General features: G+C 40.6%; 1 protein-coding gene across 11 annotated transcripts in view; it reads left to right on the forward strand.

Annotated features, from left to right (window-relative positions):
* ATXN2 (ataxin 2) overlaps positions 1-23,463 on the forward strand; it is a 71,344-nt gene that overhangs the window by 41,822 nt on the left and 6,059 nt on the right. For 4 of the 11 annotated variants that reach the window (XM_014547724.1, XM_014547728.1, XM_014547723.1 and 1 more), the window contains 9 exons: positions 566-718; positions 1,063-1,129; positions 6,359-6,543; positions 6,875-7,007; positions 11,004-11,057; positions 16,703-16,848; positions 17,434-17,661; positions 19,817-19,985; positions 20,769-20,882. In XM_014547724.1, the coding sequence (XP_014403210.1) occupies positions 566-718; positions 1,063-1,129; positions 6,359-6,543; positions 6,875-7,007; positions 11,004-11,057; positions 16,703-16,848; positions 17,434-17,661; positions 19,817-19,985; positions 20,769-20,797 (1,164 nt within the window). In that variant the 3' untranslated portion in view covers positions 20,798-20,882. Of the gene's footprint in view, positions 1-565; positions 719-1,062; positions 1,130-6,358; positions 6,544-6,874; positions 7,008-11,003; positions 11,058-16,702; positions 16,849-17,433; positions 17,662-19,816; positions 19,986-20,768; positions 21,639-22,462; positions 22,532-23,463 lie in introns of those variants that run through there. The other 7 variants (XR_001364064.1, XR_001364065.1, XR_001364066.1 and 4 more) reach the window with 5 other exon arrangements.

Genomic DNA, 23,463 nt, shown 5'->3' on the forward strand with positions numbered 1-23,463 from the left:
GCTTCTCCCATTTGAGTCTGGGTCCCTAGAGACTCGCTGGAGCTCAGAGTCTGAGGCTCCCTCCGGATTGAAACAGACAACCGCGCCCTCAGCCACCAGCCCGCGCCGCGCGCACTCCGCACCTTAGTATTTTACTTCAGCACTGTGCCTCCTCTGATTCTCGGTTCCTCCTAGTTGTAGAACTTCCACTCAGCCAGCCTTCCTATGGTTCTGGATGATGTCCGTTCCGTCTTTTAGTTGTATTTTTGAAGTGGTTGTTCGAGGCAGCAAACTCCGGCATTAACCTATGCCGCCATCTTGGTTCTCTACCAGATTTATTTTTTAAATGTTGTAAAACTTCAGTTTCTTTTAAAAGTCACTGCCACTGTTTTTTAATAGTATTATTGAATAATTGGTGAAGTTTTACTTTATTTGAAGTGTGTGAAGTTTATTTTCTATAAGTTTTTTCATTAAAAGGGACTAATTAAAAATGAGTAAAACTTAGAAAGATGGAGAAAATCAGTCTTCGGGTTGCAATAATAATGAGCTTTTCATCTTAAGAGAGTCGATTTTTGTTTTTTTGCAGCCAAAGCCTTCTACCACCCCAACTTCGCCTCGTCCTCAAGCACAACCTAGCCCGTCCATGGTGGGTCATCAGCAGCCAACTCCAGTTTATACTCAGCCTGTTTGTTTTGCACCAAATATGATGTATCCAGTCCCAGTGAGCCCAGGCGTGCAAGTAAGTCATAGAACTTGATGTTCACTTACTCTCCTTGGTTATTTGTAGTTGACAGCTGGTGACTTGAAGCAGCGGTGGCATAACAGAAGTATTTGAAAAGGGGCGACGCGCAGTGGTGTCGTGTGTTGTTAGTGTGAGGAGCTAAGTCTGAGAATGTTCCTGGTGAGGAAGATGATATAGATTTACTGTAGTTTGGGGTTTGTGGGTGTAATTTTTTTTTTTTTAATGACTCAGAATTAGGAAACCTCAGGCCTAGCTCTCTAGCAATTTACAGTTGAGAGAATGGTAAAATGTGTTATTATCTTGAGAGCCTAATTTTCCTTTTTTTTTTTTAAATCCCTCAGCCTTTATACCCTATACCTATGACGCCCATGCCAGTGAATCAAGCCAAGACATATAGAGCAGGTAAAGGTGAGAATAATCCTGCCTGTGTTTGCTTGTAGTCTGCATGATGCATGTATTAAGTAACTCAGTTTATAATGAAGAAATACTTGTGGTTCAGCTTTGACTTTTGATGATCAGCATTGCATAAGGTATTCAGATGCGTTATTTACTAACAAAATGGGAGGAGAAATATTTATCAGTTGTGATTATTCAGGTTCTTCAAAAAAATAACTGACTTTTGCAGTTTTCAATGTTAAATTTAAAAAGAGTGTTTGCTAAATTAATTTACCAAGGTTCCTGACATTTTTATTTTATACTAACATATAATTTCCCCCCAGAATCCAGAATTTCTTTTAAAGCACTGGGCAGCTCATTTTAGAAACCATCAAAATCCCACTAGAAGGGTGTTTCCTCATTTTTAAAATGAGTGTTTTGCTTCATAGACAGAGGCAAAGGGGGTGGTGGGTGGAGGTAGAAGAGGGTAAGGGGGGGATAAATGGAGATGGATGGAGACTTGACTTGGGGTGGTGAACACACAATACAATATATAGATGATGTGTTATAGAACTGTACCCCCCAAATCTATATAATTTTATTAGCCAATGTCACCCCAATAAATTCAATATGAAATTTAAAATGTTATATAATCTAGTATTATATGCTTGTGTGATTAAAGAGCCTTCATAGAAGAAAACATTTATCTATTAACGCTGAAAAATGCCTGGAGGGCCTCCTTTTTTGAGGAGGTAATTGAGGATAATTAATAGCTATAATTTTACTGAGAAACAATAGAAAATTTAGTGATTTGTATAAAAGAGACATATCTCAATGCCTTCTCCCATCATGTTTTAACTCTCATGACATAAAAATTTCATGTCTTACATTAATAAGCTTTCCTCAGTATTTGAAGTAATTGTACTTTTGTGGATGCTGATAATTTAAACTTTTAATGGTTTTTGTTTGTTTTTACACATATGATATCCTTTATCTTTGCTTCAAAACACTGGATCCTGTTGAAGTTTTACCTAGTTATAGGATTAAACTTATGCTGAGGGCCTGAAAATTTTAGGGAAGAAAAGTGTTTTTTAGTGCCATTTTGAATGAGGTTAATTTTAAGATGTTCATATATTGCCACCTGGTGTTGCTATTTTAATCATTACTTAAAGCAATGAAATGGGAATGTTTTTATGTTAAAACATAAAGGATTATTGGAGTGGAAGCCAGCACTACAGTGCAGCTCTCTGGTGGGAGAGGTGCGCTTAATTCTGAAGGCCCTGTAATAGAGGAGAAATTATATATGCCGAGGGCACTAATAAGATAGAACAGGCACTGCAAAGAGCATCAGCGGTAAACAGGTACTGTGCTAAGAAGATAGGGGATGACTAGATACCGGCTTTGTCCATCATTCAGATTCTACTATTAAGATTTTGTGCTCTGGTTGGTTTGGCACAGTGGATAGAGCGTTGGCCTGCGAACTGAAAGGTCCCAGGTTCGATTCCGGTCAAGGGCACATGCCCGGGTTATGGGCTCGATCCCCAGTGGGGGACTTGCAGGAGACTGCCGATCCATGATTCTCTCTCATTGTGGATGTTTCTATCTCTCTCTCCCTCTTCCTTCCTCTCTGAAATCAATAAAAAAATATATATATATTTAAAAAAATAGATTTTGTTATATTTACTTGAGCTGTGCTTTGTATCTTTGCATATTTAACACAAAGCGCAGACGTCATGCCATTTCATTCATACTCAGTGTCTGTCTGCTTAAAGTATGGAAATCTTTTTTAGATATTTTAAGATAGCTCAGCTGATTAAGGGGTCAGGTAGTGATAGCCTGATTCTCTCCTCCCCAATTGTAAAGTTTTCTATTAATTTTTTATCCAATTCATTAATGATTGACGCTTAACATCATTTTTTAAAAATTAGGGGTGTGGGTCTCAAATTTTCTTGTGCATCAGAATCACTGGAGTATTAGTTTAAAACACAAATTACTTGGCCCTTTCCCCCAGAGTTTCCAGTTTAGTCTGTTTGGGGCATAGCCTGAGAATTTGCATTTCTCGTGCAATTTATAAAACCATTTTCCAGGTGAGGCTGCTGATCTGGGACTGCTATACTCTGAAAACCACTATAATTAGGAGTTTGAAAATGGTGTATTCTTACATTTCTTCTCCACTTACTAGCTAGAATCATTTTGTGAGGGACTCTTCTTTTCAACAAAGGCTATTTGATTATCCTGAAGAGTTTGTACAGAAAAGTTAGGGTAAATGCTTACAATTAAGTGCTGAAAATGGGCCTAAGTGCCAGTTTTCAGTGGGGAGTTGGTGCCCTTGTTACTTTCAATAGTGTCCAGTGAAAATGTTTTTGGGGTGGGTTTGTTTGTTTGCTTAAGGATGGATGGAGCTCTCATCCCCAACCCTGTTTTATTCTTATTTTAAAAAAATTATGAATGCTGCATAGGTTTTCATATACTTTTGTGTATTCATTGTGTTTGAGTCAGTTGATTATCCTTCTTACTGCTCCCATTGATTGTCCTTTGACAAATGGCAATCCCTTCACATTGGCTCCCAGGTCCTTTTAGTGCTCATCTTTTTCTTTTTCTTTTTTTAAAATATATATTTTTTTTAATTTCAGAGAAAGGGAGAGGGAGATAGAAACATCAATGATGAGAGAGACTCATTGATCAGCTGTCTCCTGCACACCCCCCACGGGGGATCAAGCCAGCAACCCAGGCATGTGCCCCTGACCGGAATTGAACCCAGGACCCTTCAGTCCGCAGGCCAATGCTCCTCTATCCACTGAGCCAAACAAGCTAGGGCTAGTGCTCATCTTCTTCTTCTTCTTCTTCTTTTTTTCTAATATATTTTATTGATTTTTTACAGAGAGGAAGGGAGAGAGATAGAGTCAGAAACATCAATGAGAGAGAAACATCGATCAGCTGCCTCCTGCACACCCCCCACTGGGTATGTGCTCGCAACCAAGGTACATGCCCTTGACCGGAATTGAACTTGGGACCTTTCAGTCCACAGGCCGACGCTCTATCCACTGAGCCAAACCGGTTAGGGCAAGTGCTCATCTTCTTTACAAATAGTGCTTATCTTCTTTACAAATAAAGTATCTGAGGTTAATCTTCAAATCTTAAACCCAAATCAGTATTCCTCCAAGGAACCCTGATTCATTTTGCAGGGAAATAGTATGTAGAAACCATTTTCTGGTCATTGGATATGCTTATTGCTATTGAATTATTGCTTCTGAGCCTTTTCAGTGGACAGACCTGGGGACTACCACTTTTTTTTTCTTTTAAAAAATTCAGAAACCCATATTGATTATCTAATTCAAGTTAACTTTGCAAGGTTTTTACTCTCTCTGCTTGCATCTTATTCTCTTACACCAAAAACTGGTAAAAATAATAACTCCATTATCTATCTTTCAACAAATTACTGCAAAGCTTAGTTGTCTAAAACAACAAACATATTATTTCATACAGTTTCTGAGGGTCAGAAATTTAGGAGTGGCACAGCCTCTCAGTGTCTTGGGAAGCTTCAGACAAGATGTCTGAATGTTTAATTTTTAATTTTAAAAAGGATGGTAAACTTGACTAGCTTTTTAAATTTGTTTTAAAATATGAGGGTCATAATATGTATCAAAAGTAATAGTGATAACTAAGCTTAATTAGACAAACTTTCACTTGATAAAAATGATACTCGATTTTTGGGTGGCTTTTCTATTCTAAAAGATGCTTTTTTGAGCATTGGTGGGTGGCTCAGTTGGTTGGAATGTCATCCAATACTCCAAAAGGTTGGTGGGTTTGATTCCCAGTCAGGGCACGTACCTAGGTTGTGGGTTCAGTCTCTGATTGGGGCAAACACAGGAGGCAGCATGTTGATGTTTCTCCCTTACACTCACTCACTCTCTCTCTCTCTCTCTCTCTCTCTCAAATCACTAAACATATCCTGGTGAGGATTTTTTTTAGAAAGATGCTTTTTTGATATGGGAAATCTGAGAATTAAATTCAGGAAAATATTACTGTATTGGTTTTCAAGTTTGCTCTTCTAAGTAGATAAAATGTATATAACTGGTTCTCCTAAATTTCAGCAACAATCATATTTTTAGCAAAAAAAAATTCAAATATTTAAAATAAAAACCAAATTTTATCTCTAAACTAGCAGCTACTTACATTAATAGTTCTGATGACTTTATGAACATACTAAGTTATACTTTTGTACCTCATACCTATTGTAAGCAGTGGTTCATGATTCCTTCCCTCAAATGGCTTGTTTAACATCATAGCATAAACCCATCACAGAAAACAGTCAGTGTTGCAGTAGAACGAGAGGGAGAGGTACAGAGCTTGCAGCTTGATTCCTTTAGCGGGCGCTGGGAAGGACATTATAGAGAAAATGGCATTTGAGCAGAATTCTTTTTTAAAAATATATTCCATTGATTTTTTTACAGAGAGGAAGGGAGAGGGATAGAGAGTTAGAAACATCGATGAGAAACATCGATCAGCTGCCTCCTGCACACTCCCTACTGGGGATGTGCCCGCAACCAAGGTACATGCCCTTGACCAGAATCAAACCCGGGACCCTTGAGTCCGCAGGCTGACGCTCTATCCACTGAGCCAAACCGGTTAGAGCTTGAGCAGAATTCTTAACTGAAGGGCCATAGGCAGATATCTGTGTGGAATAATAAAAGATATGAATTAATTTTTAAAAAGAGCTATTATTTGGAAACTTGCTACAAGATAGTGTGTGATTCTGTGTTTGGGAAAGATTAGGAAATTGTGGGAGAATTCAGTGGTGGGAAATGAAGAAAGATGGAGTTAAGATTAGTGTTGGGTGTATTTTGGCTTTTTGGTGTATGCCTGTTTTTCTTTGAATAAATCCATTGCCCTTCTCTAGCAAGTGGCATAATTTGGTGTTATAAAACAGGGGTTATTTGAGAAATAGTATGAAGGAAACACTTCATAATGTGATCAAGTTTGGAGACTCATCATAGAAGGTCTCTCTAAGGAAGTTACTTTCAAGCTGACACCTGAAAGACGAGTCAAAATAACCAAAGCTGGGAACTGGGGGGTTGGTGTTTGAGGTTGAGGAATAGCACGTATGATGGCCAGACAACCCAGAGTAGCTTTCGTGGGCGTCGGGTGATACAACCGGCATTGGAGAGGCAAGCCGGATGGTCGTTCCTGCAGAGCCTTGTGGACCATGTGCATGTGTTTGTGCCACGCGATGCTGTTTTCTTACACTGGTATCTTCTGCAGTACCAAACATGCCCCAGCAACGGCAAGACCAGCATCATCAGAGCACCATGATGCATCCCGCCTCAGCGGCAGGCCCACCAATTGTGGCCACCCCACCAGCTTATTCCACACAATACGTTGCCTATAGTCCTCAGCAGTTTCCAAATCAGCCTCTTGTTCAGCACGTGCCCCATTATCAGTCTCAGGTAAGGCTGATGGGACTCATAATTTTTGTTCATTTAAATAACTTCTAATTTCAACTTTTAATATGGTAGAGGGGTTTGGGTTTCCCTTTATATCTGGTGCTTTTTGTTATGCTGTGGTTGATAGTTAAGGATGGGGGTGCTTTTTAATGTATATTAGAAGGTTGTTGGTCATTTTAAATATTTCAAAAGAAATAGCCAAGAAAAGTTTAGATTTTTCAGAGTTGTTTTCAGAAACCTGGACACCGTGGGGTTAAGACACGTAACTAAAATCTGCTTGAGCGAGTCTGTTTGGTATTTGAATGTGTGCTCTTTATTTTGTCTTTGAACGCAGCATCCTCATGTCTACAGTCCTGTAATACAGGGCAGTGCCAGGATGATGGCCCCAGCGGCCCATGCCCAGCCGGGCCTCGTGTCTTCCTCAGCTGCTCAGTACGGGGCTCACGAGCAGACACATGCGATGTATGGTAGGAAGCACTTCGTTTGTCTTTTTCAATGTGTGACTATTCTTAATGTGTTTTAAAGCTTTGAAAAGTTACTCTGTTTAAGAATAACTTGGCCTTTTAATGACATTGAGGGTAAAGAATCTAAAGAAAAGATGGACCCATTTTTATCTCTTACCAGCTTTAAGCCTTGGCCAATTATTTCTACTTCTGTTCCTGAAATTCCTCTGTTTAAATGTCTCTCCTTTAACTAAATGTAATGATGTGTGTAACAAGCATCTTTTGTGGAGAGGTATCTTTCTTCTCTTCCTCATCAGTATTATCATTTGATGTGCCCTGTGCAAGGCATGCGAGGAAGTTCTACCAAAGTGGAAGCCGTGGCCAGCACTTCACCTCTTCCTCGGGGGCCACTGGCTTTACATATTTCTATTGATTTTTGTTATAACGCTACTAGAGGCCCGGTACACAAAATTTGTGTGCTGGGCGGGGGGGTCCCTCAGCCCCACCTGACCTGTGCCCTCTCGCAGTCCGGGAGCCCTTGGGGGATGTCTGACTGATGGCTCAGGCCCACTCCCCACGGGGAACAACAGTCGGACATCCTTAGCGCTGTCACGGAGGCAGGATAGGCTCCTGCCACCGCCTCTGCACTCACCAGCCATGAACCCAGCTTCTGGCTGAGTGGCACTTCCCCTGGGGGAGTGCACTGACCACCAGGGGACAGCTCCTGTATTGAGTGTCTGCCCCTTGGTGGTCAGTGCATGTCATAGCGACCAGTCCTTTGGCCGTTCGGTCGATTTGCTTATTAGCCTTTTATTATATAGGATTGTGTTTCTGCATCATGCTGTATTTTAAGTGGTCGAAATTGTATAGTATTAGGTCTGCTTTAGACATTTACACTTCAAGTGTAATCAATTTAAAAAATGGTAAAATGAAAATATTCTATAAAAATTAAATATATATTGTACAGGTTAATTTAGCAGCTATCTAAAGTTCTAAAATAATACGGTTTTCAGTGTTGAGATTTAAAACAGATTTCCACTTATATCTTTTTTTTTTTTTTAATATATTTTATTGATTTTTACAGAGAGGAAGGGAGAGGGATAGAGAGCTAAGAACATCGATGAGAGAGAAACATCGATCAGCTGCCTCCTGCACACTCCCCACTGGAGAGTGCCCGCAACCAAGATACATGCCCTTGACTGGAATCAAACCTGGGACCCTTGAGTCCGCAGGCTGACGCTCTATCCACTGAGCCAAACCGGCTAGGGCTCCACTTATATCTTGTGTAATATAAAATTAATGGGTGTTCCTATATTTATGTTTTTAAAATGCATCTTAAGTACCAGCCTTATTAAGAAGTAGGTTTTGTTTTTTGCACTTTTCTGAGGTTTTGGCATTTCCGTTTTTTGGAGTGTGAGGAGAGAGATGTAAGTTTCTGCATACAATTGAAAAGAATTCCACTGAGAATGAAATTACAATTACATGTAACTACATGGACATTTCATTTTTTAAACCTCTTTCAACTCTTTGAATGACTAGGAATGTAAAGATTTTCATGTTTCTAACTTTAGGTAACAGTTTATAACATTTAGAGGTTAATAGGCATCCTTCTTGTCACCCGGAACTCAGCACCGTGCCTCTGTCCTGGAGGGGCTCCTGTCGCACAGTTCAGACTCCACGTGGTTAAAGGCACTGTTGTTACCAATGAGAAGTCGATTTTACTTTTCTACATTATCACTTAGAGCTTTAAGTAAAAGCGATCTAATTGCTACATTTCCTTCAAGAAGCCCACCCATAATTTAATTGAGAAATAAACTGACAGGCTGATTTCACTTATGATTTTGGTTATGATCTCCTGTCATTGGCTTGTCTTCAGTTGTCTTAACCAGGACTAAGTATGTACGGAAAGGCCCCATTGATTCCTACACTGGCTTTTATGCAATTTGTATATATTTCAACTCTTCTCCACTTTGTTAAAGGCTTAGGTGAAAAGTTTGTTAGGATTATTTTATGTTTCTGCTGAATACATCAGGATTTAACAAGTGGAAAAAACATTTCTTCCCTTCCATTTTCTTGCATCCTCCTCTTGGAATAAGATCTGAAACTTTTGAGCTAAAATTTCCATTGCTTTTAGGTAATAGCTATTTGTGCACCCATGATTTTGAGACTTTGTAGCAATACTGTGATGTTGTGCAGGATCTTTCTCCTCAATGCCAACATCTGGCTTTGACTTTTGGATGGATATTCATTGGTTTGAAACAACTTCATTGGTTTAAAACAGCCTGTACAATAAATACTGTTATTTGAGGCACTAGTGGTTTTTATGCTTCCCCAGAACATTTTCATTTGAAAAGCACTTGACCTGGGACCCTGAAGTCCATTCAAGTTTGGGTAAATAGGAAGTATTGCAAACAAAACAAATCACTAGACTTAATGTACTAGTCATCAGAGCCAGTTCTTTAGTGCCAGGAGAAAGTTGCTCAACCAGATCTGAACTGCTCTCCTGCATTTTACCCAGGTTGTATTACATTGATGTCTGTTGATGAGGGCTGGCTAAGGGCAAGGCTGTGAACTTGGTATGATTGTTACTGGTTAATTGAGGTTTTCTTAGATACTTCATACCTTAAAAAAGAACACTAGGGAATTATTTTGTTCTTTGCTGTCATAAACCATAATTTTAATCTGCTAAAACAAGTTTATTATTAATTCTTCAGTCATTTAGATATTCTAAATCCTAATTATGCCAAATACAGACAAATTTAAGTGTTATTTTAAACTAAGACAAAACTCTTACATAGAAATATAATTGTGTACTCATCTCCTTCGAGTACAATATTTATATATTGTATTCCCAAAGGAACCAAATATTTTGAGTATGTATTAAGTTTGTTTTTAAGCGACATCCTACCTAGATTTTTAAAAGTTTTTATGTAAACAAAAGAATATGTACCCAGATGTTAGTGACAATTATGTCACCTTTTGATCATTCCTTAATTGGTCATAGGCAAAGGCTTAGAGAATAGAATGAGAGACTGATTATTGTTTTTAAATTTTTGGTATATTTAATATAAATATGCTAACAAATTACTGAATAGTTAATTATTAGGATATATGTATATGTATATGTATATATTCTAAGTAATTGTTGACCTTGTTTTCTTTGTAGCTATCTTAAAAAGGACTTTGATCACAAACTTCATATCTTTGATCTTAAACTAACTTTTATCCTTGCCTCTGTCCCCTCCCTCCTAAGAAGTTACTTTTTGTTTCCTTAACATCTAGTTTTCTAATTCATCTCCTTTGTTTTATGGCAGTGTTTTATTTACCTTTCAGAAATAGTTCTGAGACTTTCTCTACAGGAAGAGTTAGATCCAGAATCCTTTTTTTGGTTTGTTTTTGGTAATTTAATGCAGATATATTGGAAAATATAGTAGGCAGAAAGATTTAAAATGCATCTATTGTCCCTCCACCTGACAACACCTGTTAACATTTTGGTGCATATCCTTTCAGCCGTACTTAAACACACACACGCACACACACCTTTATGTAGTCATTGTAATAAGAAATGATATACTCATGTTTAATATTACTATTATGTTTCTAAAATTTGGATCCAGTTTCAGATGCCTAAAAACATCTTACTTCTGTTAATAATGACTTACAGAATTGTTTATCTTTTGAATTAAACTGTGTAATTTTTATTTTGGTACATTTTTGATATCAAGGTTATTCAGTGGAATGCCATGTTGGTCTGTTTATTAGATAATAATGTTATTCCTTTTATTTAAGCAAGTCAGCCTGCAGAATTTGACATCCCAGTACAGAAGAAAAGTGTCTTTTTGTTCAGCCTTCTCTTAGTTAATTTTGTAGCAATGTTTAAAGTACTTGCCATCTCTTGTAAAATAAGAATGAATTATGCATGAATAAAATAAGAAGTTACTAAATATGTCAACCTTTCCAGAAAATTAGGAAAATGTAGACCTCAAAAGCCTAATTTACCTTTCTATTTCCCAAATTCAGCATGTCCCAAATTACCATACAACAAGGAGACAAGCCCTTCTTTCTACTTTGCCAGTGAGTTGGGTTTTTTATACTAATTTTAATTAAACAGTAAAACACTTTTTAAAGAATACACGTTAAGGGAGTAGACTTGTTGAACAATATTTTCCTTGTGCCAGACAAAATTATTAAAGATATGTGTACCTGTAAATAATTCAGAGTTTTAAAAAAGAAATACAACCCAGCTCAAGAAAGCTGGGTTAAAAAATTCAGTTGTTTCAGAAATTAATTTTTGCATACCAAGCAAACATGTGACTGTTTTGGAAATGCCTAATATTTTCCTTGTGTGAAAAACTTTTCCTGAATCACTTTTTTTTTTAACCAAGCCACAAACTTAGTATTAATAACAAGAACAACCACAACTTTAAAACGTTAGTTTTTCTAATATTCTGGTAAGAAACTTATTCTTACAAGGATTTTGAATTGAATAGGATCGAAAAACTAGGGGGAAACATTTCTGTCTTTTTAATCTTTGCATGACTGAAGGTTTAAAGTATTTGTAGCAGACACCTTGGGATGTCTTGAGCTTAAGCAGGAAAGCATGACCTAGCAGAGATTATCTTTGGCAACACTAGCCCCCCTCACCTCCAGTGAAAAGGTAAATGATTGCTCCTAAAGGGAGAAAGTCTGGACAGAGCTTTCTTTTGGAAATGAACTTGGAAGGTGTGTTTTCTCTATTTGTAGGGCAATTTTTCAATAAAGCTAGTCATGGACTTTTGGTTTTGAATAGAATGGTACTAACTTGCAGAAATCCTTTAAGATTTTATGCCAGTAATGTGTCACTTTATGTGAAATATATATTCTAGGAAACATTAAAATTTTACTTTAGGGACTAAATTTTGAATTATTTTAGAATGACTCAATGTCTGAATCTACTAAGTGCCAGATTTTAAAAAGCATTTAGAAAACATTTGACTTAACATTTTCATTAATTGTGCCATGACTTGGTATCCAAAAATAAGTGTATAAGTATTATTTATGTGGTGCTAGGAAATGTTAACAAATTTAATCCTTTAATAGATGCTCTTTAAAAAGGAGTCTTGCTGTATATATACTATTAAAGGGAAACTGTATGTAATATAGTTATGTAAAAGACAGTGTCAGTAATTTTATTATGTACTCAGTTTGAGGTCTCAAATGTAGTTATCCTCACCATCTTACTGTCTCTGTTAGTTTTGGAGTCCGTTTCCTGGTAAGTGGCTAAAAGGTCCTTAATCATCACACCTAAGCATTAACTGCCTCAGCACAGCTTCTCTTAAAAAGGAGTGTCAGTCTTTTTAAAAGAAACTAACGGTGAGGCTGCTATTTGTAATTTAATTTGCTGCCATTTTGTCATGGTTTTGGTCTAGTTGACTTTTACTCCCCTTTTAAAGAGTTTTCCACTTTCCTTCACTTCCTTTTTTTCTAAATTTAACATCAAATTTAAAAGTTGGAAGATTTTGTTTTGCTTTGTTTAGTTTTTAAAGTTTTGCAGTGCTGGTGATCTCTCATGACTTGTGCATCCAAGGTCAAAATGAAAACACCTACTTGCAAATTACACACACAGGACTGAATTGGCTTCAGCAAGATCATGGCTTAGGAAACTATTTTTGGAATGTGGTTAGTGCTAGGAGGATTTGAAAAATCATGTCTTTATAGTTTTGAACATTTGTATCAAGGAACACAGCAAGTAGGAAACTTCTAGACCAGGTCTGGCCAAAAAAAGGGATACTTGTTTGGTTTGCTTGACCTAATTCAGGTTTCATGAAGGCAACTTAAGTTTTATAAATAGAAGTGTTTAACTGATGAATAACTAAATCAAGCTGTTGAAGAAAATTCATTTTATTGTTAACCTGTCTGAAATCTTTAGCTAAATTAATGAGCATGTATAATTAAAGCAGTTAAATGATACACTTAGTAACCCTCAGAACTTACTGCCCTTTGCTCTCCACTTCTTTTTCTCAGATTCTGTTATATTTTTTTTCTCATTTACTCTACATTGGTTCCCTTTCTCTTGTCTCTTTTTTTTTTTTATACTTTTAAAAATATATATATTTTATTGATTTTTTACAGAGAGAAAGGGAGAGGGATAGAGAGTGAGAAACATCGATCAGCTGCCTCCTGCACACCCCCTGCTGGGGATATACCCGCAACCAAGGTACATGCCCTTGACCGGAATTGAACCTGGGACCCTTCAATCCGCAGGCCGACACTCTATCCACTGAGCCAAACTGGTTAGGGCTCTCTTGTCTCTTTTCTTTCCAGTTATTTCCCCCCTCAGCCTTTTTTTTTTTAATCCTCACCTGAGGATATGTTCATGTATTTTTTAATTGATTTGAGAGAGAGGGAGGGACAGAGAAACATTGATGTGAGAGAGAAACATCAATTAGTTGCCGCCAGTACATGCCTTGACCAGGGATCAAAACCAAAACAAGGGCATGTGGCCTGATCTGGGATCTAGCCCACAACATTTTGGTGGAAGGGACAATGCTCCAACCAACTGAGCCACCCTCTCAGGCTTTTAATTTTCCTTCTGTCCATCTTTTTTTGGTCTCATTCTTCTGGCCTTTCAAGGAACCAAACTACAGGTTGTCCCCCAAAAATGTACACACACTTTAACAGCTGATAGCTCAATTTTGAAAATGAAATGTATTTTAATAAGGACTGCTTTATAATTATTCAAAGTGTGTGTCCATTTTTGGGAGGAACACCCTATATATTTTTGTTGTTATTTGTATTGAATTAATTAGCTAGCCACTCAGTTTTTGTATTTGAGGAAGAAAAGGAGTTCATGGATAAGGTACTTGCTTTATATCTTTTAAGCAAGGAGATGACCAAATGAAAATATTTCTAATTAAACTTTAAATTTTATTTGCAGCTTATGAACTATAGATTATATCTACTTGATTTTTATTGTATACATTCTAGTTTACCGGTGTTTAGGGTAGGAAAATAAAACATTTTTATTTTAAAAAATGTTTTTATTGATTTCAGAGAGGAACAGAGAGGGAGAGATAAAAACACCAAGGATGAGAGAGAATCAGTGATCAGCTGCCTCCTTCACGCCCCACACAGGATTGAGCCCCTGCCCCAGGCATGTGCCCTGACCGTGAATTCGATCCGTGACTTTCTGGTTCATAGGTTGATGCTCAACCACTGAGCCACACCGGCCAGTCAGGATGGGTTGTTTTTTTTTTTTTTAAAGCAAAAACCTATGTGGGTGTACACAGATTAGTTGAAGTATAGTACTTTGAAGGCAGATGAGATATAGATTTGATTACTTTATAGGCTTTAAATAATTGGTAAACTATCACAGAGATGCCCTTTAAAAATGTATAGTAAAATATATTTTATCTTTAATTTTCTTCAAATAATTTCAAGATTTTAAATATTTTTCTAATTGATGAATAATAATTATCAGACTTTATGGGCACAGTCTCTTTGTAATGGTCATGCTAGAGTTTGTGTTTTTATTGTTACTTTTAATTTTCTTAATACATTGGTTATAAGATAATTAAAAGTAAAATTTAAAACTTTTTAGTACAAAAATTTCTTGAACAAATAAAGTTTATAAAAATAGGAACTCTGAGATTCTGTACTCTATGAGATCTCATGAATAGAATTTGGGATTAGGGATTGCTTTTCCCCAGACAGCCTTGGTATTGCTGCAAATGAAACATTTGAGAAGCTTGGAGGCAGGGAGTGTGAGTGACTAGACGTCGCTGTCCAATAGGACGTCCTGTGGTGATGGTGTAGTGCTGTCTCACCAGCCACTTGCTGCATGTGGCTGTTTTAGTCATTTAAAAATAAATTTGAGAGGCGGTTGGAGGGTATGGAGGAAAAGGGACATCTGTAATACTTTCAACAATAAAATAAAGATAAATTAAAAATAAAATGAATACATTTGAAAAATAAGTAATATTTTTACAAGAACAAAGATTAGAAATTTATGTCAAATCTTTTAGTCCAAGTCCATGCCTAGATAATTTGAGGGGATCTGAAAGTCAGCTTACTGAGTGTGCTGGTGAAGAATGGCCTGTAATAAGCCCGTCAATGAGGAGAAAGACTACTTTCATAGACTTTCGAAGTAGGAAAGCAGTTAGCACATTATTTTTCCTGGATCCCAGAAAACAGTCACTGACTCTTTTTAAAGAAAACACCCAGAGAAATATGATATTGTATGTCAGCTATACTTAAATTAAAAAAAAAAAAAAAGTCTGTTAAAAAGAGGATCAAAATACACCCAGAAAATGTTACCACGGTTTTCCTTGTTAATATGTTTCAATGTACGGTAACTCTTACAAGTTAGGGAAATTTCCCAATCTATAAACGAAAGTGTTTTCTTTGTTTAATCTTCTCTGGCACACCCTCCTGCCCCCTGTGGTGTTGGCAGTTGGATGCACAGGTGGTCCTAGCACTGGCTCTTTGCCTTGCCCTTGCCTCTTTTAAAAGATACATATGCAGTTGGAGAGAGGACCAGTTGGGCTGGAATGTTGGTGGCCCTTGGCCCTACAAGGTCAAGCATTCCAGAATTGCTTTGTGTGTCTAATCCTCTGCATAACATTGACGTGGGACTCACCCAGAGGTATTTATCCTGGTGACCCTCACAGCCTTGCCTGTTAGAATACTGGAGTTAGGGTGCCTGATCCCAAAGCAGTGCTTGCTTCAGCCCCCTATCTGTCTGTGTATGTTTGGGCTTGGCTTCTCAGGGATCTTAGGAGGAATTTGAGAGAAGGCTGGGAGCCACAGGTTGCTAGAACGCTGTCCTCTGCTCATTGACACGTCATGATTTGTGTTTGTATCAGTTTGCTGTTGATAGTCACAAAGCAATTAACCCTTCTTACTGTGCTTTTGATTCTCAAATTGCTCTTTTAGAAAGAGGTGAATAGATGCATCTATACCTAATCTCCCTGTTTTATACCAAGATATGGTTCATGCTAAGATTCACAAAGAACTGGCTTTGAGTTCTTATCTTTAATGAACATGTTTTTACTTAAGTTGGCTCATCATGTTTTCTCTGAAGTTACTCTGACTAGTAACATTCTTTCTAAAGGCGGAGGTGCTTTGAAGAGACTCCATTTTCTACATAGTTTAGGTAGTTCTATACTGGATTCTTATCAAGCAAGATGAGAGATTGCTGAACAGGGAGGGCCCAGGTGGCTTCTGTGAACAACTGAGAATTGTGGTCATTGGCCCTAAAGATAGAGCCTTGTCTTTGCTACATTCCTTATCCAGCCCCTCAGTCCCAGTCTGTGCCCATGGGACACTGCCGCAGCTCCAGGGCAGTAGCATGGTGAGGTTAGCCAGATGATGGCCTTGAGCTAAAGTGCGTGTGCGTGTGCGTGCGTGCGTGTGTGTGTGTGTGTGTGTTGCGGGGGGGCGGGGTGGGGAATATTGTTTGAATTGTTTCTGCCTTTGTTAAGTTACCTTTTCAGGAAAACCAGTAATTGTTTTAAGAATAAATTTAAACTATATAATGTGTACAGTTGTGTTACCAGAAATAAAATGTTAATCTGATTGTTAAGCAATAACTTCATACTTAATTTTTCATGATAATTGATGGTTAAATGAAGTCAAATATAGAGATTGGTAACAACATAAGTTAGGCCTTGAGCATCAAGAAAGCTCATTTGGCGAGGCATAAGGAGCAGTTGTACACACTCCCTTTTTTTTCACTTCAGTTTCCACTGGCTCCCTTGCTCAGCAGTATGCGCACCCTAATGCTACCCTGCACCCACATACTCCACATCCTCAGCCTTCAGCCACCCCCACTGGACAGCAGCAAAGCCAACATGGTGGAAGTCACCCTGCACCCAGCCCCGTCCAGGTGAGGAGAGATCCAGAGGTCTCCATGGCGTTGCTTCCTCTTCTGTGCTAAGTGTTTCTTCTGTGCCAGGATTGGGGCCTGGGACTACGTGATCAGAACACCTAGCAGCCCAGCACTGCCAGTGTGCACTCTGCAGACTATGCCCCTGGGGCTGGTTTTAAGTCACATTAAGAGAGATAATAAGAATAAACATCAATATTTAAAAATCTAATTTAACATAGAGTAAGGAATTTGCTTGGGACTTTTTTTTTTAATTCCCACTGTTTATATGATGAGTTTTCTTGTTTCTTTAGTCACGTTTGTTAACGGAGGTGGTTGGGTATTTCTGACATCTGTTGGCTCCGTGGGCAGTGGTCTTGCTTCACCTCGGCCACGCTGAGATGGGGCTTATCCCAGAAAGGAGGTCTCTGAATGGGTCCCACCCTCTCTTAGCTCCCTGCTGTTCTCCTGTGCTTGCCATTCCCGCCCCCTAGATGCGCCAGGTGGAGCCCATTTTCATGCACAAGGCTCAGCTTTTGTGCGGCCCTTAACTGTTTTTCATGAAAAAGGTGGTTTGCTTAATTAATTCTTTCTGTCACTTTGCAGCACCATCAGCACCAAGCCGCCCAGGCTCTCCACCTGGCGGGTCCGCAGCAGCAGTCAGCCATTTACCACGCGGGGCTCGCACCAACCCCGCCGTCCATGACACCTGCTTCCAACACGCAGTCGCCACAGAACAGTTTCCCAGCAGCACAGCAGACAGTCTTCACAATCCACCCTTCTCATGTCCAGCCGGCGTACACCAACCCGCCCCACATGGCCCACGTACCTCAGGTAAATCAGCTTTAGCCAACTTTCTGTGAAGACCAAGTAGAATAGGAAGGTTATCAGCTAAGCAGCCAAGAGCCGGATGCTCTCCAGGCTAGGAAACCCTGTGTGATTTGCCTGTCTCCCTTCTCCCGCTCAAATACACGTGATCTGGCCCTAAATGGATGTTTGTGTGGTTTTGTAATGGGGTCAGTGAAGTTGCTGATTGGTCAGTCCTTTAACGTTTTCCAGCTGAGACCGAGACCATATAAATATCTTTGACTCTGGAATGCAACCCGGTCCTCCTTCCCTTCCTGTGTCTGCTTTCTGTGTTTAAATAGCTTCATTGAGATATATATGTATGTCTCCATACATATACTCTCTCTCTCACACACATACACTGTCTCTCTCTCCCTCTCTCTCTCTCTCTCTCCCTCCCTCTCTCTCTCTCTCACACACACACACACACACACACAATGAGGTGTGTGGCAGGGAGGATGAACCTTCACAAATTCTTAACTCTCTGGCTACCCTGGGCCTGTCAGCTTGAATGTTGGTCACATGGATCCAGAGAAATCTCTCCTGTTTTCTCTGGCTGTCCATACATTCGTCTTGACCATGTGTTGAACTGCTTGAGCGGCTTGCCCTTGTACATCGGTGCCGTGTAACGAGAGGCTGAGAGCACCCAGGTGTTCGCATTTTTCTTAAAGAGCAGCTCTGGAAGCACTTTGGAGCTCATCTCCAGTGTACACTTTAAAGGTTGGAAGGTGCGGTTGCTGTCTCAGTGGTTGCTGTTTGCATCAGCTGCTGACAAAAGTCCGATGCTATCCAGGGCCAAGTTGGGTTGTCGTAAGGAGGAAGAGGACCTGCACTGAAGTTGGGCTCTAACACTGTCCTTGAGGCCCGCCCTGGAGCTGTGGAAGGCGAATTGGCTGTATTCGATGTCTCTTTTTGCTGCTTTCATAACAGCACTTAGGTGGGATTAGACTAGACTGCCTCACTGAGCTCCAGTTCATGTCCAAGTGCACCACTGAGGCTCTGGTGTGTGGGGCTGGAGAGGACACTCAGTGGCGCTCTCGGGTGGCCTTGTCATAGACCCACAGCTCTGGGAGTTGGCGCAGTGTGGCACTGCAGCGGATGGTTTGCTGTGGATGTGGGGCGGGATTGCTGTGGTCAGTGTGGGCCAGCGTGGTTGGTTGGCTGGATCAGGAGCTTCATGAGAGCGGGGTCCTGTAGATGTCGAGCAGAGGCTGGTGGCTAAGTAGGTGTGTGAATATAGGTTGGGGTTCCTAAAACCTCACTTGTGTGTTTTTGTGCTGAAAGAGCAAAATGGATTAACACAGCGAAGCCAGATACGCCATGGGCCCTTTTGAAAATGTAAGATAATGAAAATAGCATTTCCTTCAGGCTTATCAGGGTCTGGAATTGTGCACGGTGTCGAAAGGGCTCTTCCTGGCCCTGCCAAAACCTTCCCAACTTGACAGTGAGACCAGGTCGAACTCACTGTCACTCGGTACAGGGACACGGGGCTGGACGGACTGTTTCTTCCTCTCCCCATCTCACTGGCGCCATTCCCTGCAACCTCCCCTTCCTCCTACTCCATCAGCGTCTCTTTCAGCAGAGCAGATTCTCTCCTCACTGCCCTGGCTCCGTCCCCACTGAGAGTGCTGGTGAGCAGGCAGGAAGTAGAAGGGCTGGGTGGGGGGCAAACAAGAAGAGTAATCCACGGAACAGAATTTGACAAGTCTCCACTTATAAAGTAATAATCTGCTTTCCTATTTGAAAGGAACAGCCTTTGTAAAACTACTTCAGGTCCCTCATGGAAGCCAGATTCTCAAGCGTGATTGCTTCTCGCCTGTTACGTTGGACAGGTGGCCCTGGGGTCTGAGCTTTGTATAGAATCACGTGATCGGAAATGAAGGCTCGGACACCACAGTCCTGATTCTCCCCGTGCTCAGTGGGTGTCTGTCCCCTCAGCCTTGCAGGATCGCTCTGCTAAAGGGCGAAGCATGTCTGTAGGTCAATTGATGTCCCACTAGGGAGTGTCCCCAGAGAAAAGAAGGGGCCCTGAGGGCCCACTGTTGCCCTTTCCTGAGAGCCCCAGCCCCTGAAAGGAACACAGTTAACATGTTGTTTAAGCTGGAGATGTTGCCTGTATGCGTAAAAGAGCTCTCTGTTTCAGGCTCATGTACAGTCAGGAATGGTTCCTTCTCATCCAACTGCCCATGCGCCAATGATGCTAATGACGACACAGCCACCCGGCGGTCCCCAGGCCGCCCTCGCTCAAAGTGCACTACAGCCCATTCCAGTCTCGACAACAGCGCATTTCCCCTATATGACGCACCCTTCAGGTGAGGCGTGTGTGTGCAGGGGCCGCCGGGCACCCCAAGCATTCTGCTCGCACAGGTCGAATGGCAGGCAGAGCCAGCGCTTCAAACCCTGCATTTGAAAACTAGCAAGACCCGTCAGTGTGCACAGTAGGGACTGTGACGATCAGTCAGTGTCAGGGCCTGAGGCTCCGGGCCGAGTCTGTGTGTGTTCTGATGGTCCAGGTTTGGCTTGAGGAGCAGCGGCAGCTGTGGAGCTGATGCTGCCTAGGACTCAGTTGGCCTTCCTTGTTACGACAGGCTGGGCAGGGCAGCGGTTTCCTTCCTGAGTCCCAAGTCTGCGTGGGGGTTACCACCATGATAGTTTGATCGTAGCTCTGGAGAATACTGCTGATGAGCAGTGCTGTGTGTGGATCGGCTCTGAGTGTAGCATTCGCTCCAGCCTGCACCCTGACAGGGAGAGGCCGTGATTGTGCTAACACTTGAGACTGCCATGGCGTTCCTCTGAAAGCAGGACTGGTGCTTGGCTAATATTTGGGGAGGGGGTATGTTACAGCCTGTTTCTCTACCCCATGAGCAACAAGTCTTCTGGGAGTTTTATCTGAAGTGGTTTTACGTCTTACTGGTTTGTTCTACCCCTCTTTCCCCTCCTCCCCCTTTGGTGCAGATGGGAGGGGGAAGTGAACTAAATTTTGAGTCCTGTTCAGCTAGCACAAGGATAGTTTACAGTCATGTGCTGCAGAGACACTAGGCTGATGTGCGGTGTTGCCAGTTTTCTGTTTAAATATTCACTTTTCTTTTTTACAGTACAAGCCCACCACCAACAGCAGTTGTAAGGCTGCCCTGGAGGAACCGAAAGGCCAAATTCCCTCCTCCCTTCTACTGCTTCTACCAACTGGAAGCACAGAAAACTAGAATTTCATTTATTTTGTTTTTTAAAAATATATGTTGATTTCTTGTAACATCCAATAGGAATGCTAACAGTTCACTTGCAGTGGAAGATATTTGGACCGAGTAGAGGCATTTAGGAACTTGTGGGCTGTTCCAATTCCATATGCTGTTTCCGAGTCCCGCAAGTACCCCAGCTCTGCTTGCTCAAACTGGAAGTTATTTATTTTTTAATAACCCTCAAAAGTCATGTATACATCAGCTAGCAAAAGTAACAAGAGTGATTCTTGCTGCTATTACTGCTAAAAAAAAAAAAAAATCAAGACTTGGAACACCCTTTTACTAAACTTGACAAAGTTTCAGTAAATTCTTACCGTCAAACTGACGGATTATTATTTATAAATCAAGTTTGATGAAGTGATCACTGTCTACAGTGGTTCAACTTTTAAGTTAAGGGAAAAACTTTTACTTTGTAGATAATATAAAATAAAAACTTAAAAAAAAAATTAAAAAATAAAAAAAGTTTTAAAAACTGATATCCAGTTAGTGTGTGTTTGTATAAGCTACTAGTTAATACCAAGGCAGGAAGGCTGTATTTTCTTAATATCCTGGAAGGTTAGTTGTCAAATGATTTTTCTTCTTCACCTTTAGTTCTGGTTCAAGGTATCTCTAGGAAAAGACAAGACTGAGATATTCTCTTTGGTGGATAGAGGTCCGCTTCAGAAGGAGGAAGGCTGGCCAGAGTTGGGCAGCATTGAAACTCCACACCCTCAGCCTGACGCTGATTCTGTAAGCTTCCTTTTCAATCCTCCTGAACCCAAATGAATGTCCTTAGCCAGGGGTCCTGACTCAGACATCTGTCTGTTTTACCAGTAGGGGGCAGGAGATACTTTTTAAAAAGCTGTGAATAAGATACACCTGAAACTGATATATGTCAACTGTAATTGAAAAATAATTCATTTTTTAAAAAAGAAAATTAAAACTGATAATCCAGAGGGCAGAAGAGGTGCAGTGATGTACAAAGCAGTTTACGGCTATAGACTCATAAGCACTTGTTAATGTCCTCGATTTATGGGAGGAGAACAACGGGAAAAGCAAGTGTTTGCGCAGGGCAGCAATTTCAGAGACCATAGTCATAATACACAGAGCTTTTAGATATTGTTGGCAACAAATCAATATTCTGAAAACATTTTTTAATTCACATATAGCAATTTATACATTATAGCAAAATTTGTTATTCAAGAATAAGTTACTTGTACAGTACATAAACAATATATAACAATTTGCCAAATACCTTCTTCTGCCTGTAATGATAAAAGATTGAACCCATTTTCTGTGTTGTTACAATGTGTGGCTTATTCCAGCCCAACACTGGGTGACAGATGTGTCCTTGTTAGAGGCAGTGGAAATATACAAGTTCCTCTAACCTGTGGGAGATGTTAGAGCTCACATGACATTTGCAATAGGAGAGTTAGCCCTGAATAGAAGCATGAAGGAATCTTAGGCAACCCTTAGGGAAGGGAAGAGTTCAAGGCCTTGATTTTATATATAAAAATAGTGTTTTGTGGTCTAAGATTTTAATGATTGCTATTCCTTTTTCCTACACGGTCCAGAAATGATCAGAGGCAGAAGATTTATACCAGATAAAGCCATATGGATTGCTGGTCTAAAATTCAAGGCAGGTTAGTTGACTTAATTCTTTGGTGCTGGTGACTGTTAGTTTGTAAAAGTTCGTTAAAGTCAGATTCAGGAGGTGACGGTGCTGAGAGCAGTCCCCTGGCTGTTGTCTGGTTGGAGAGAACTGCAGTGTTCGCAGTACTTACTGTCCCTTTGGCACTCACAGCCCGGCTTTCTGTGGAGGTGCTGGCTTGGCCTCTTGAGGCCAGCGGTGGTCACATCAGGACTGGAAGGAGGGTGGCATGTGGGCTAGCTACGGCCAGCAGGGTCACTGTGAGGGCATCAGCCCAGGGACCCACTGCTCCCTCTTCTCCAGCTCTACCTGCTCTAGCAGAAAAGAGAGGCCTGGCTTAGGGTCACTCCTTCCCAGCTGTGGCGGGGCTTTCTGTTGGGATGTATTTGAGGTGTCCTGGTAACTCAGACACATTTGGAAAGGAAATATTTTCCTTGAACATTTATACTGGAGCAGCCTGGAGCGGTGACTTCCAGCTCTCTGTTAGAATCTGAGCTGGTACTTGGCAGCCAGTGGGTCAGAGCTGAGCCACTAGTTTGCTGCCTCTTGGTACTACCTGAGACGTCTGTGCTGAGACTGCTTAGAAGTGGGTGCCCCTGGCTTGAAGATGTCATAGCCCAGATGTGGAGGGAGGGGGTAGGTGTGTTTCATTGTATAATTTGCCCTTTTTCTGCACCAGTGACTTGTGAGCATGGACTTTCTGTGATGAGCTTTATCTTTTAAGAGACATTCAAAATAGTGCGTGCTCCTCTGGTTCCCGCTTTGCTTAGCGAAACCTGCTTGGTATGTAGAAAAAAAGTGTCCTTAGAAATGGACCAAAAATTTGGATCGGGGTTGGATCTGCTTTACAACCTGTGGAAACACCCAGGAGTGTTGGTTTTTAAAAGTAAAAGTGAAGAGGTGGTTAGTTGATGCCCCGCGCGC

The sequence above is a fragment of the Myotis brandtii genome, unplaced genomic scaffold (genome assembly GCF_000412655.1).
Source record: "Myotis brandtii unplaced genomic scaffold, ASM41265v1 scaffold482, whole genome shotgun sequence".
NCBI lineage: Eukaryota > Metazoa > Chordata > Mammalia > Chiroptera > Vespertilionidae > Myotis > Myotis brandtii.